At 41.6% G+C, this 15,921-nt stretch overlaps 1 protein-coding gene across 2 annotated transcripts in view; it reads right to left on the bottom strand.

Moving 5' to 3' along the window:
- The window catches only part of prkcea (protein kinase C, epsilon a), a 33,470-nt gene extending 20,645 nt beyond the window's left edge, over nucleotides 1-12,825 (bottom strand). The window contains exons 1-3 of one of the 2 annotated variants that reach the window (XM_076296367.1): nucleotides 11,753-12,825; nucleotides 3,748-3,811; nucleotides 1,859-1,945 (exon numbers count right to left, since the gene is read on the bottom strand). In XM_076296367.1, coding sequence (XP_076152482.1) covers nucleotides 1,859-1,945; nucleotides 3,748-3,811; nucleotides 11,753-12,100 — 499 coding nt within the window. In that variant the 5' untranslated portion in view covers nucleotides 12,101-12,825. The remainder of the gene's footprint in view (nucleotides 1-1,858; nucleotides 1,946-3,747; nucleotides 3,812-11,752) is intronic. The other variant, XM_076296369.1, reaches the window with a different exon arrangement.
- Between the last annotated feature and the right edge of the window lie 3,096 nt (nucleotides 12,826-15,921).

Below are 15,921 nucleotides of genomic sequence, written 5' to 3'. Positions count from 1 at the left end.
CTCTTGTTATGACTGGCCAGAGGGTAGGCTACTGCTGGGGGCATGGCACATCACAGTTCCATTGGGTAGCAGAGAGTCAGCAGACCAGATCTGTCTGAGCTGGTATCAGCATCTGTCTGTATATGTGTATATGTGTGTGTGTGTGTGTGTGTGTTTTAATGTGTGGGTGTGGTTTAATGTGTGTGTGTGCGTGTGTGTGTGTGTTTGATAATCCACTGGCTGAATCTTGAATGCTATTTTGAGACAGTAAAGCTCTTGCGGCCAGGTCAGCACACTTGCACCTGACCTACACGCCTCTGCACATCCACACTATGTGACTCTCCTCCCTTCTCCATACCTTACAGCCCTGTTCCCACTCCATACCTTACAGCCCTGTTCCCACTCCATACCTTACAGCCCTGTTCCCACTCCATACCTTACAGCCCTGTTCCCACTCCATACCTTACAGCCCTGTTCCCACTCCATACCTTCTCCATACCTTACAGCCCTGTTCCCACTCCATACCTTACAGCCCTGTTCCCACTCCATACCTTCTCCATACCTTACAGCCCTGTTCCCACTCCATACCTTACAGCCCTGTTCCCACTCCATACCTTCTCCATACCTTACAGCCCTGTTCCCACTCCATACCTTACAGCAGTGTTTCTTAACTGGTGGGTCGGGACCCAAAAGTGGGTCGCGGAACCGTTCTGGGTGGGTCGCACAGCTTGTGATTAAAAATAAATAAAAAAATCAGCAATTTAAAATGTTACCTTATCAGATCTAATGTTGAAACTTTATTCATAGCCTACATATCAATCATTGCCATGGACATAGACAATGTTAGACATAATTTTAGTGGTAAACGCAAGTAGGCTGCTATTCTGTATATTTGAAGTAGCCTACAGTAGGCTTGGATATGGATTCACTTAAACTGAGGAAAAAATAGGACAGAAACCCCATTGTGTGGTGTGCAGTAGATGGCTGGCACATGAGAGCATGAAACCATCAAAACTAAAATGCCACATGGAAACAAGGCACCCCTGTCAAAGTCACCTGTCGAGTACTTTGAAAGGTGACATCAAGAGTTGAAGACTTCACAAATGTAGGCTAATGCCAAACAAGTAGGCCTACAGGCACTTCGCTTGTCTTACCATGTAGCTCACCATATCCATTGGCTTGAACGCTAAAATATATATATATATATGGGTCGCGACTTTATGAACATGGGAAATTGTGGGTCCCAAAGTCAGACCACTTAAGAACCACTGCCTTACAGCCCTGTTCCCACTCCATACCTTACAGCCCTGTTCCCACTCCTCCCTTATCTACAGATGCAATGAGAGCAACAGTCTGTGGTCGGCCATTCAGATTAATTAACCGATCAGGAATAATACAGCATAATTATTGCTGTAGGCTTTGTAAACGGTTTTATCCTGCTAAATGTGATATTTAAATATACTGTATCATGGTAAACGTGTTTAGTCCTTGGTGCCATTTTCTGCCTCCCTATAAATAAGATTCTGTTTGTGTCCGTGAAGATGGTCACAGAGCCGGTAATCTCCTCTACTACTCCGAGAGCTCTGGACACCGCTGCAGCGGGGTTTCCCACTTCAACACTGTTGAGTGTTGTGCGGGGGCTGGACTCATCATGAGGTCATCTATTGCGATTGACCTCTCAGTAATGTCATCTCACGTAAGAGCACTCAGAGTTTCAGCGACAGCAACTCCAGCTCCTTATGCAACCACCTTTACCCCTGTGTGTAGAAAACCAGGAAGAGGGGTGGAGGACTAGGGGACCTCTATCAGGGTAACGAACCTGGAAAACTATTCACAAAGCACCAGCGGAAGCCTGACAGATCTATGCGGTCACACTCACAGTGTGCAAGGCGAGATGGCGGGGCAGTGCATGGGGGAGTGTCAGGAATCCTGAGGTCAACATGGCTGGGGCAGCATGCAGTGTTGGCTGAGAAGTATGAAGCAATATACAGCAAGACACAATGTTATATTCAGTTACTACACAGTAATTAGTTCTTTTTGTCTGCTATAACATAAAACCCTTACTAGTCTTAGTTATATGTCTATATCAGCTGAAATACACATATCAAATGAGAAATACAGAATAAAAAATTATATTGAGTTAAACTGCCAAAAAAGTGTGAATGAGGATATGTATATGCATGATATATGATAAATGAAAAGACAACTAAAATGGAACTTTGGTAAAGCTTTTGCTATTTCCCTTCAAAAATGAATATGACCGATCTGGTGCTTCTGTTACTGTTAGTGACAATGGGAGCCGCCGCGTGCCATGTGTGCCAATGCAATAACATCAGTAGGGAAATCAATGTCAGGATGGCCTGGCTTAGCTGAACTTCCTGGAACTGCCAGTAGATACGCTAACAGGTCACAGTCTTAACAGACATGAGCTGCTAACTCTAAGCCCCGCGCTCCTCTCTCTGCCACTGTTTGGCCCTGAGCTTGTTTACAGTGTGCCTTCACAGAGCTCTCACAACAAGCCTCTCTATCCTTCCTCACTCTCCAACCTGGGAGCTGGATTTCATGGAACCCCTTTCTAGGCTTGGAAAGCACTTTTTGGAGTGACATTCCAGATCTCCTTTCTGGCCCTGACTCTCAGGCCCCTCTAAGGAAGCCTCTTGGAGTCCTGGAACCTCTCTAAGCTCACCCCAAGGAAACCCTGTTAGATCAACACAGCAGGGGATCTGCTGCAGCACCCATGATAGCATGGCCATGCTGCATTGCAACCTGCAATCAAATACACCGTGTTATAGCAATACTGAACAGGTCTTTAAACTTAAAATGACAGATGATCTGTAAATAACTTGCTTCCACAACCTCAAACCGATTTAATTTGTATAGGTCAAGTATTGTTTTTGTACTCTGGGCTGGAAACCCAGCAAAACGTTAGACCTGTTTTACACAGGGATTACCTGATCATCCCTGAGCTAAAAAATGGAGCAAAAAACATAGTTGAAAAAATCTACAATTAAATATACTGACATCATCCAAGTGCTACAGGCAGAAAGAGTAGATAGCTCCAAGAGAAGTATTGAAAACCCTTGCTGTAGATCATTAGTTCTGACTATAGGATATATTCCATATTTCATGCCACCTGGAAATATTCTCCATCTCGCACACACAAAGAAAGGCCAACACCTTTACCTTTCCTGTGGCAAGAGAGTGATCGCAATCAATTGTTTGGAAATGAGGACGGGGAAATCAGTAGCTGAAAGGCATTTTAATCACAGCAAGGGCCATGTGCGGGGATTAGAGATATACATTCCCTCTTTCTCTCAGTGTGTAGGACAACCAACTGTCATGCTACGGCTAACAAAGGGCTCTGAGAATAAAGAGCTCTCGGTATTAAACAGGACACAGGGGGCAACACTCAGGAGTCAGGACAGCTTACTCGTGAGTTCAGGATAAAAGGTCAGACCAGAGATACTTTGAGACATTGAGCAAGACAGCTTACAGAATAGCTTTGGGACCACAGTATAATTGCAATGCAATCTCCTCCCTGACTATCTGCCTTCATTTCATCAAAATAAAGGTAAAGGTACCTTTAATTAAAGTTGTATTATTCTATTTCAATTGAAATACACACAACTGTCCAGTTATTTCTGACCATTCTTCTTCCCTGAGCAAGTGTGTGTGTGTGTGTGTGTGTGTGTGTGTGTGTGTGTGTGTGTGTGTGTGTGTGTGTCCGTGCATGTATTAATGTTTTGTGCTCATGAAATCATGTCCTACCTTCACCTGTAGACCCCGAGAGGTCAATGATGACAAAAACCTTGCCCTCTGGCTCCAAGTCAATCTGCAGAAAGAGAGAAAGAGTGTTTGGATTCAAAAGACGGTTTACATCAGATATGAAATAAAAACGTGTGATGCAGCAGGCCACAGATACCAGCCTTGAGCCCACAAACAAACCCACATTACATTCATTATCAGAATACAATCATTTAATTGAAGCCAATACAAAATATATGCACTGGTACTCTACTTCATATGGGTGCAACTGAGAGAATAGATCGACCCATTTAAAAATACACAAGCACACACACACATGCACCAACACACACATGCACACACACACAACACCATTAGTGTCCTGCGTTGTGTGGGAGTGTATTCGAGGTCTCTGCAGCACTGATGGCTGAGACTGCAGGGAGCTGGCGGGCAGGAACCCCTGTACTATTCTCCACAGAAACGAAAATCCGACCAGAAAATGAGAAATGAAATGTTTTGTGCGCCGATCTCCCACCAGTTCCAGAAACGGAGCCAGCATCAACCCCACGGCCAAGCCCACACTCACACACTCACAAGGGAAACGGCAGCTTAATCACATTAGGCACTCGAAGGTGGTTATGGAAGGGAAAATCGGACAAAAGGAGAGAAATAGTGACAGAGTGGGAGGAAAGACATGGTCAGATGCAGACCTCTTACACACCACTGTCAACTGTTCCTACGTCTCACTGCATTTTTTGACAAGAGATGAGGAGAGAATTTTATTGTGTCAACTTGACAACACATACAGTAGGACACAGGGCCTAATATGGCTGAGTATGTAACATGTGGCCAGCTGTTTATTTGGTGGGGCACACTAAAGGTAGACTCGGGTATGGGGCTTATGTGACAGCCTGTGAAGTGCCAGTAAAGTGGAGAATATGGAGGGATTGTGAGCGAATACGCAGGGGAGGGGAGAAAAGGAGGGATCAGATCCAGGGATAAGCCGGGGCAGATCTCCTTACGCAATACCCCAGTGCTCACTCCTTTAAGCTCCCACGCTTCAGCACTGTGGATGGGACTGTGTCTGTGTGCAGGCAGCGGCTGCTGCATGCTGCTCCCTCACATCAAGGTTAGAAGTCTGTTTATCTGCGGATGCCAGAGGTCCACTTCCTCTGGGCTGGAACCATGTTCTAGCAGCTCTCCCCAAGTGTCACATAGCTTCACCTCAGGCTTACACTGATTGAAGCGAGGAGAGGTGGTCAGGAGCTGCAAACTGGACAGGTCTAGCCAGGAACATGAGCCTGAAGCAGCTCTTTCAAATGCAGCCCGTAGGAGTCTGTCAGACACCCTGTTCTATGCATCAACACCATGGAAACATGATTTCATCTCTCTCCCTCTGTCCAAGTCCTACTTCTGCTGCCAAAGGCACTGCCAAGACACCCGCTACTGCGAGGAAACCAGGGCTGCAGAAGGCTACGGTTTATTTTTGGTCATTTTAATGGGTCTATGTGAACCTCTGTCATACTGCCTTGGTATGGTAAGAGAGCTCCATGCTCCCATTTTCATCACCTATGTCATGGACAGTTAAAGCTTTGAGGGTGCGGGTGACAGTGATCTAGTTCACTCTCTGAAGTTGTTAGCTACAGTATAACTGTTATGGAACAAAATAATTTTTCTTTTCCATAAAGTTATATGACGTCTGTGGTTACTCAACAAAAAGACCCATTCTTTCTAGTATCATTCAAAAGGCAGGCATACACGGTGGGATTTTGAGCTGCCCCGATGCAAAAGTGGTCATCTTTTTGATTGTGGCTCCAAAACTGTGGTCACTATATGAGAGAGGTTCAAAGATGGCTGATGTCACAGTCTTGTAACCAAAGATAGCCAAAGACAACATTCTGACTGTCAGACATATTCATGATGACCATCTTACAATAAGACTAATGCTACAACCTTCCATGTTGACTTATCATTGGCCTATGATTCAGGTTGTATGATTCATTGCAAAGTCTACATACATAAAACTTGATGTCGTACCCAAGTGTATTAGACCCATGTCACACACTATGGCTTGTCACAAAAGATTGCTTAAATCTCGCAGTCTGCAAGTGCTGTGATGCACATTTCATGGAAGGAAAGAAAAACAGGCAAAAATAGCAAGTAAGGTGAGATAGTCATAATTGTGGATCATTTTTCACCATCTGACATCACCTTGACACTTTGTCTATTTGTCACAACCAAATTCAGCAAAACCTGTGGGAGATGATTCTCCTTAGCTTCATTCATCTTTAATAAAGCAGACCTAGCCTTAATTCATGTTTTGATCCTTACCAACCTAAAGTAGTTCAGTTCCATCAATTCCATCAACATTATATGTGCAGAATTCATTTTGGCATTGTTCTCCTGAAATATTGAAGGTCTTCCCTGGAAGACATTGCCTGGATGGAAGTATATGTTGCTCAAAACCTGTATACTGTACATCGTTCAGAATTCATTGTGCTTTGCCAAATGTGCAAGATGCCCATGCTGTAAGCACTAATGCTTCTCCACAGTCATAGAACATGTTGGGTTTCGAACTGAGCACTAAAACAAGTTTGATAGGTTAGATATTTGGATAGGCCCTCTCCTCTTTAGCCCAGATTAATCCATGATTTCAAAAAAGAATGGCACATTTTGATTGGTCTAACCACAAAACTACCTCAGTCCAATTTAGGCCCAGATAAGACGGTGGTATTTTCTGTATCATGTCTCAACACAATTTCGGATGTTTTGCCTGTTACAATTTTGGCTGCACAAACTGTGCACATAGACAATGTAGACAGACAGAGGTTTTCCTGAACCCATACAATGATAGGTCTGATGTTGATGCAGTGCCATCTGAGGTCCAAAAGACCACAGCCATCCAATTTGTTTTTCAGCTCTTTCCCTTGTTTACAAAGATTTCTCTGGATTCTCTGAATGTTTTAATAATATTATGTCCTGTATATGATGATCTCCCAAAATACTTCACAATTTATTGTTAAGAAGCATTACAATTACATTGTTTCATCATTTGTGCACACAGGTTTACACAGTCCAGGCCGTGCTGCATGGAAGGCACTAGGGTTAGCAAAGGTTAGGGTTATGGTTGGGTTAGGTGCCTTGAAGTCAACGGTCACAGCGCTGCCTTAAAGTCAACGGTAAGGGCTTAAAACACCATCATACTTTTTGGTTGAAAGTCAACTCTACATGACCCCAACATCCTTAACCATCCAAATCTGCTTCTTACATACGTTACTGCGTACATTACGTACATGCTACATAATGGTGTTTAGGTAGCCTACAAGATGCTGTGTACCTACTGTGTACTCTACATCTCCAAAAGTGGAAGATTCATTCAGAAGATGATCACACACAATTTCATCCAAGGGTTTTTATAGTCTTAATTGGGTTCAATGGGCCAAGTTTCTTTAGTCCACATATTTAATAATCTACTTATTACAATTACTTCAAAACATAATGTGATATGATATTCATGTGTTATTATTATCCTAAATATAAAACTTGAACAAACAATTGTTGCCATCTTGGTGAGATCACACTTGACAACTCTATAATTCTCTCTTAAGAGAAGAACAAAAAAGCAACATCCATGAGTGCAAGCTAAAATACAACCAACTGTTGATATGAACAAAAATAAGAGGAAAAGTGTGTGTAGTATACATCTCTTCCTACACTCGTGTGTGAGATATGATTAGGAAACACTCTGTCCTGATGATGTGATAAAACAGACAGCAACCCAACCATAACGCCAATTTCACAGGTCTTGTATACTTGGCTCCTCCATGCATATTTGTTTCAGATAAAGAAAATATATGCATTAATAAGATCAAACATTCTGAATCGTAAATATTGCTGTACATAAGGAGCGCAGTATATATGTATTATGAATATCCACTGCCAAAGTTCAACTCCAGTCATATTGTCAATTATAGGAAAGCAAGGCCAACAGGCAGAGTAGCAGAGCAGAGAAGAGTGAGAGTGAAAGAGATAGAGATAGATAGAGATAGTGATAGAGAGAGAGGGATAGAGAGAGATGGGGATAGTGATAGAGATAGATAGAGATAGTGATAGAGATAGTGATTGAGAGAGAGAGGGATATAGAGAGAGAGAGAGAGAGAGAGAGAGAAATGAAAAAATAATTAGAGCTCATACTTTAATTTGAGAGTGTGGAGCACTTCACCACTGCACATATGGGAAATCAGCAGCAGGTTCAAGGCGGGCAGCTTTAGGCACATGTACTCATCTTTCCCTCGACTTGCATTTCACATTTACATACGCTTCTCTCTCTCCCATCACTTCCCAATGCATGTAATAAAATAAACAAATAAACACACACGTGTGAATGCACGCACCCACACAGAGAGTTTGATATTTGTGTTGTGTGTCAAGAAGGCCACTAATCCTTACTAGGAATATAGTACTGAACTGCATAATGTACTTGTAGTAATTGAATTTTTTCTCAAGAGCTCTTTACCATATGCATGGGCACAATATGTAAATGTATTTGTAGACATCAAAGACCTACATTGATATTGACATTGAAAGCATTTATGAAGAAATGTTAAGTGACCATTTAATGAACAAACTAATTTGATCAGCTATGATTAAAATAACGATAACGATTAAAATAATATGAATAATGTAGTCTAATTGTCAGACTAGTGCTTTCATTAGCTGCTGTGCCGTATCCTGATAAATATCCATTGTTGTATGGATACAATTGAATTCTGGCTGTCCAGGAGCATTAGCTGAAAAGTGCTGTCCCAAATTAAATTGAAAGTGATTAAACTGACATAAAAGCACTGAATACAGACATAATGTATACCGTTTAAATCATCTTACCAAACCCTGTAAGGGAATTCAACCATAACATCCTTTCCCTTGGGACAAGTCAGTCCTCTTTGTGACTTAACCACACCCCACTGCAAACTGAATGGGTGGTTCAGGAGAAAAATCAACAAGCTCTCCTCAACCAACAAGCTCAACTAACCAAACAACAAACAGGCTATGCATACAGAAATTCTTGGTTTACTCCCCTTAACAAAATGTTGAATTTAAAATTAGAATTATATTAAATCATAAAAATGTTTTCAGTCAAGTTTTGGTCTCAATTGAAAAAAAAAGAGGTGAAGCACACACTAATCCCGGCGCAGTGAGCTGCCTGCAACAACAGCGGCGCTCTGGGAGCAGTGAGGGGTTAGGTACCTTGCTCAAGGGGACTACAGCTGCTTTCTACTGGTCGGGGTTCGAACCGGCAACCCTCCAGTCACAAGTCCAAAGCGCTAACCAGTAGGCCACGGCTGGTCCGTAATTTCGCACTTCCTGCCTCCGATTAGCTGGTGAAACACCCATTTTGTCTGACTTCCACCATCTGATCATTTAATAGATATAGTTGTTTTGATAAGATGTGGTCTTTTCTCTAATATCCATCTCATTTGTACTTTGTCTTCAGTTCTTTCAAAAGCAGCCTGCTGTCTCTCCACAGGTTGTTGAAATTCTCTTTTACTAGAAATTGTTTGTTTGGAAAGTGCATGGAGTGGACTGTACATGTTACAGCATGTAGATCAACTGACAGCCGTTGTTTAGAATCTTTTAATGACCTTTAATCTTAGCCATCATGGAGAACAGGAATGTGTAAAGAGAATGCATCACACCTAGGTATCCATTGAAGGACTGTGTTAAATAGTCATCCTAAAATAATGCTTGGTCTACGCAGTAAAAATAAAATCAGATAGGGGAGTATCTGAAAATACCTACTGCAACCTTGTCTATCAAACCTTTATTTCTATACAAATAATAAAGAATGAAATTCTCACTGACACTACACCTCCATCAGTTCATAATGGGGTACAGAGGTGGTAGCTTTTCAGGCAACAGCGCCTCAGGAAGAGACGATCATGTCTGAAGTCCTGTCTGACCTACTTGTGTTGTGGCTGACTAAAAGGCTGAGGCCAAGGTGGTCATGTCCACACTCAGAACAGTGTGCAAGTGATGCAGAGCAGCACAAGGAGGAGACGACCCAAACAAGGAGGAGACGACCCAAACAAGGAGGAGACGACCCAAACAAGTGGCCGGCATGCTGGGCCGTTTCTTCTGGAGGTCTGCCAAAGCTCGCCCTCAACTATTCACTTCGTAAATGTGCCCTGTTGCTGTTCAGGCCATTTTGAGCCTCTAAGTTGATGGATTCCATTAAATAACAGCATAGCAAAGTCTAGATAAGATATTAGACTGTTAAATGAACATCATAAGACTGTTAAAAGAAAACACATAACTACAACAATACTGGTTCTTGCACTCCGCTGCTCTGCTCCGTCACTGGCAAGTGTGTGTGTGTGTGTGTGTGTGTGTGTGTGTGTGTGTGTGTGTGTGTGTCTGTGTGTGGCTGTAAACAGGTGATGTATGACTGCAGCAGTACTTACTTATTTATTTGTCTATTTATTATTCTTAACATTGCATACATTTTATACAGTGTATGCCAATGTACTTTTTAACTTTTAATCCCTTCATGGATGGGTTGGCTGTAAACCGAATTGCCCCTCGGGGACTAATAAAGTTATCTGAACTGAACTGAGATAAAAGTATCATGATTGAAGCTTTACACTGCTTGTGGAAAAAGTATTTCTGAATTATTTTCATCATTTTATTCCTCAATGTCTACAGTGTATTTGATGGGAAATGTTTGGTATCCGGTGCTGGATGTGGGAACTCACTAGTGCTGGAGGTTCCTATCACACTCAAGTTTGTCACACATTTTCCTTCAGCAGTGTAGTGTGGTCTTGTGTGTCAGCTTGTCAGTGAGGTCAAATATGAGATTGTGCCCATTTGTGAGTGAGGTCAAATATGAGATTGTGCCCATTTGTGAGTGAGGTCAAATATGAAGTCACCTAATCAGCACTTGTGCAGCCTGTTTATTAAGTTGCCTCTGTATGCAATTTCCATGCTTAGTGGCATTCTGAAATAATTGTTTGATAATAGTTTTGGCATATAGTCTCTTTACAGGGTCAGAACATGATCCCATGTTAACTCCATGAACTTCCACTAATGAAGCATCCCATCGGTTTTTCACATTCATATCACCATTCAACCAGTCATACCCACTGCAGGTCACTAGACTATAAGAGGCTGTTGTGTAACAACTAACTGTAAAACAACTGTACTCCATGATGTTCAGCAAATGTTGTATCCTTAGGGCTGGGGTGAGGGGTGGTGGTGCGGACATCTAAGCCCCGGCCAGAGATTTCCCACAAGCCTCTTCACCGCCTCCCCTGACTCATTTAACAGCTGTACTGTCAGGACAGGACTTATCAATAACAGTGGCATGATCAATACAGTCTGACCTTTTTCTCAATGTCCCATGACAGAGCACTGAAGCTCTTCATATGGGTTACATAAGAAAATGTCATGTCTCATAGGCCTACTACAAATTAAGTGCCTAAAAGGTGGTCCCTCTTCTGAAGTACAATGTACTTACATAAATATTCTTCGGCAACATATCTGACTTAAATATTAGTAGTGGTTTGACCATAGGGTTTGACTCAGGTGGGGGAGAGGGGGACCAGGACGCAGGACCTTTCCTGGAGATGCGCATCCTGTTGCTCCCTAAAATCGAAAAGACGTTGCTACATTTACATCCGAGAAGGAAAGTTCGCGACTCCACCCATTCAGTCGCTTTGGTCGAACTATTGTGAGTACAAGGAGTACGTTTAGCTCTACAGATTGATCACAATCTTTTACGCACGTTTCGATATTTCGTGGCAGAGAAGTCAACTATATTCTCTATGTTGCACAAAAAGGGTTTTGTGACAGCACCCAACAAATACTGTAATAATGTCTGTAAATGGCTAGGCTTTGCCTAGCGAAAGGGAAAGCCCCTGAAGAGGATGTTTGTCGGGAAGCTCTGTGGGCAAATTAAATTATCAAAACAACTCTAACCACTGATACCACATAAAAGACAAGCAGGCAAAATATCAGGACATCTAACACATACCCAGTCTTCGAAGTGTCTGCTGCCATTCTGCAGCAGATCTTCGAACTGTATTGTGCAATTTGCAACAAAATCGTCGTATCCAATCGGAGCGTCGTGAAAGACGGACAATTCAATTTTCTTTCCGTCATAAACCTCAGTCACAAACTCATCGTTCCACGCTGGGCTGTTTGTCTTCTGTTTGGTAGATGTTTGACCCACGCGTGAATCGTCCACGTTTAGGGCGATATAGGTATCCAACAGAAAGGTCTGGGATTTCACTCCAACTGCGTGTCTTAACGACCATGCCGTAGGCTTCAAGTCCAAAGCCTTACAGACCTTTATCTTCAGCAACCCATTGAAAACCACCATGATGCTACCGATGCAACCTTGCTCTTTCTGTGATTGTATCTTGTAGATGAAACAAACAGTAGGACAGTCTTGGTACTGGCCACCGCCACAGGACTCAAACGAGGATCATTGACTTCACATGAATGCCCACTAATTCAGTTCAGTCAGCTTGCGCGCTAACCTGAGCAAATGTCCATATTTCTCCGCTTCCAATAACTACCAAAGAACTAGTTGCAGTTTTCAACATGTACCATAGAGAACACTAACTAATTAAATGCAAAACAGCCAAGTATACAACGGTGCTCAGTGTGGTACCGTTTTTGTTTACGTTTTGTTCTGTCCTTGAGTGCGGAACCATACGTAAACAAACGGATTCACCCCTCTCTGAAATCAAATCCAGCTTAAAATCCGCCTTCGTAGTCGAATCAGTATGGCTTTCCAAAGTGAAAACCAGACGAAACGACAAATGCCTGACACGGTTCTATGTGAACAGCGAGGGAAAATATGTCTGGAGCTCTACTGTTGGTCTTCCTCTGAATCCAGCAAATGCGCTTACACGTTTGGAATTCTTCCTTCTCCACACATGATCGCTGCTAGTCAGTAGACTGTGGCGGCTGGATAGATGATAACATGTAACAAATGGTTTTCTCTTACGGTTCCCAAGTGTTCAATTAGATCTCGAGCACGGCCCGCTCCTGTCTGATTCCCTTTCCCTCTACGTTTCCTGCAAATTACCTCTCCTTTCCCTATCCTATCCCTCCCTTAGCCTGTCTGTCTGCGCTGGTCCAGGAAATGCGCAAAACACGTCAGTTGATAGTAAAGTCAGGCCGGACGAGGGAGCACTGTGCGAGCGAGCAAGATTGGGGCGGCAAAGTACGACAGGATGGAATGCACCTGGGTTACAGGACCACATCATTTGCTGCCTCTAACGCAAAAATCACCGACCTTGGCGAGAGGTGAGATGTTTCGAATGTGAGAATGCCAAATCTTTGCAAGACGCCTGACAACTTCCGCCGAAATTTTAAGATAATGGATTTAAACAAGTAGTTTTTCATATATTTTTGACAAAAATATTTAATTAACTACCCAAACAATGAGAATAGACGACGGAATTCAAACACACACAGTTAAGATAATGTAATAATATAATAAAAGTAAGAATCACTTGATTTATTTTAATACACTGCAACACTATTGTTTGCACAACTACGCAAAAAAGTTAAGAATAAACTTGCCAAGCTGTCATTTGAAAGCGATATCTTGGATAAAGCCCAAATTCATATTGGCTAATGGCAAAACATGGTATTAGGCAGGGATGGGCAGCATTTATGATACATGTATTTAAAATACACGTTACAAATATAAAATAGTATTTTGTCATTTGTATTTAATGGGTTGAAGTAAATGGCCTCGTATTTTGTATCAAAATAATTTATAGTTGTGTATATTTTGTATTTTGTATATGTATTTTTGTAGTTTAAAAATTGCCATATGGTTTTGGTAAAAACCTATACTGTTACTTATGTGATGACATCATAAAAGTGCGAAACAATTAATGTAGCCTCTGACTGGTGCTGAAATTGCCCACACTTGTGATCAGAATATTGAGATTCAGGAAGATGACCTTGTGCACAATGAGTAATGTGTAGGTTGCTCACACACACAATACACCCCCGCTCTCACATCAACCTTGAGAACTTTAACCATCAGTTTCTTGAGAACTTTAACCATCAGTTTCTTGAATCAGCAGAATACAGTACCCCTCCAGAATGATTGGCAGCTCTGCTAAAATTGACTAAAAACAGATATAAAAAATGATCTGTTTGTGATTTATTGTAATCTCACAATGAAAACAATGAGGAAAATCCAACCTTGTGCATTCTCCTCTTTGACTCCCCACTGTTTTTCTATGGAGTTTAGATCAGGTGATTTTGTGTTCAGCACACCTTTTTTGTTTTGGTCTGGACATTTGTTTTGGTTCATTGACCTGATGAATGATCCAATCATGACCCACTTTTAGTGTCTTGGGAAAAATTGACAGATTTCCATTGAAAATGTGTTCAGGTTTTTCTTGGGGTTCATGATACCATGGACTAACGAGCCCACCTAAAGTGTTTCTTCCCAAGAGCGCAATTTCATCTGACAATAGACCACATTTCCAGACAAAATCACTGTAGCATTCAGTAACTCTTGCCATTTACATTTTAATTAAATGACAGAAAAGGCTTTTACCTGTCATGCTCTCTGAATAATTTATTAGCAGTGAGGTCACTTTTGAAGATTTTTGGGGGACTTGGTGAAAATGATACCTTTTTCTGTAACTTTCCAACAGTGGTTCTTATGGAATTCTTTACCTCTCTTACCATGTTCCATACTGTGTGTGGGGGCAAAATAACCATGGGTCTTTGTCCAAGCATGTTTGTCACATTTCCAGTTGATTAGAACCGTTTAATTATTGTTTTAACTGTAAATATGGCCAATTTCAACCAAGTACTTGGTTAGATAGCCATTCTCTGACTTACAAATGTCAACACACTTTCCTTTAAATACTCTAAATGTATTGTATTCTCTTGATTTTCCCATGTTGAAAAATGACTTGGGCAGTTGTCACTCTGTGACACTTTATTTTCATACCTTAGTGAAAAAGGAAGTCATGAACTACTTCAGAAAGTTCGCAGACACTCTGATTAACTTACAGAAGTTGAATATAAATAGGAAAATGCTTCTGATTATTTTTTATACCTGTTTTTAGTCAACTTTAGCAGGAGTGCCAATCATTCTGGAGGGAACTGTACATGGAAACTGTTATGTGGTTCCCCTGCAGCATTGTTCAAAAAGTTACCCTATGTGTCATCCATATCTATGCCCATTGGTGTCAATATAACACTTACACAGTACCCAGTTAAAACCCCAACTAAAAGGGCCATGATCCTACCTGATCAACAACATTACACAGTGAAATATCATTCTGGGCATGCATTGACAATGTCAGAGACTTTATTTTCTGTATTATATGTACCATGTACCAGGGGATTTTGAAGCCATTATTTTGTAGGTAATAGAACTGCACTGGGTTGCTTTAGGTCCACCTTATGTGGCTTTCAGTTGGTTCGGTGGTTAGCTTGTACCACTTGACAAGTTCAGCTGTGACTTCTTGAGTACATCTCTGATACAGTAGGTCAGTGGTTCTCAACCGGTGTGCCGAGGCATTATACACATGTTACACTCCTGTTATTGCCTAGATAATAATGTTATAATAATATATAATAATGACATACTTTACAATCAGTAACCATAAGCCGGTGTGCCTTGGCGTTTTGGTTTGATCTTTGGTGTGCCTTAGCCCCAAAAACGTTTAGAATCACTGCAGTAGGCTATGAGATGTTACAGGCAGGTCAACAGAGTTAATCTGTTGACTATTTGCAGATGAATAGCATGTCTCGTAGGCAGAGAAAAGCTGTTGCTCTCAAACACTGCCCACTTTAGCAGCAGAGTCAGTGTAGGTTTGAAGGAATACATTAAATAGACAGATATGAAAGGTTTACAAAGTGATTTCATGCTCCCTTTCAAGAGTGTTTTTAATATTTTCAAAATACAAAAATACAGTATTTTAAGTGATAAATAATACAATGTTAATGAGCATCATCCTTCAGATTGAGCCAGGGGGATGAAAGTCAGTGTTAAGGTCACAAGGTCACCAAACATCATACTACTGAGCAAGCTTGGCAGGTAGTTCATTGGACTGAAAATGACACAGCTGATATATGAATGTGTTTGATTTCTTCGCGCCTGCCAGTGAACTGTTTTGCATAATGTTGTTATTCATTTAAATTTACAACCAA

The sequence above is a fragment of the Alosa pseudoharengus genome, unplaced genomic scaffold (assembly GCF_046254945.1).
Source record: "Alosa pseudoharengus isolate Yale_2024_CS ecotype anadromous, Long Island Sound unplaced genomic scaffold, YU_APseudo_1.1 YU_APseudo_1.1_scf_20, whole genome shotgun sequence".
In the NCBI taxonomy this organism is placed as follows: Eukaryota; Metazoa; Chordata; class Actinopteri; order Clupeiformes; family Clupeidae; genus Alosa; species Alosa pseudoharengus.
Note: the sequence above shows the minus strand (reverse complement) of the source record. Positions and strands in the feature narration are given on the sequence as shown.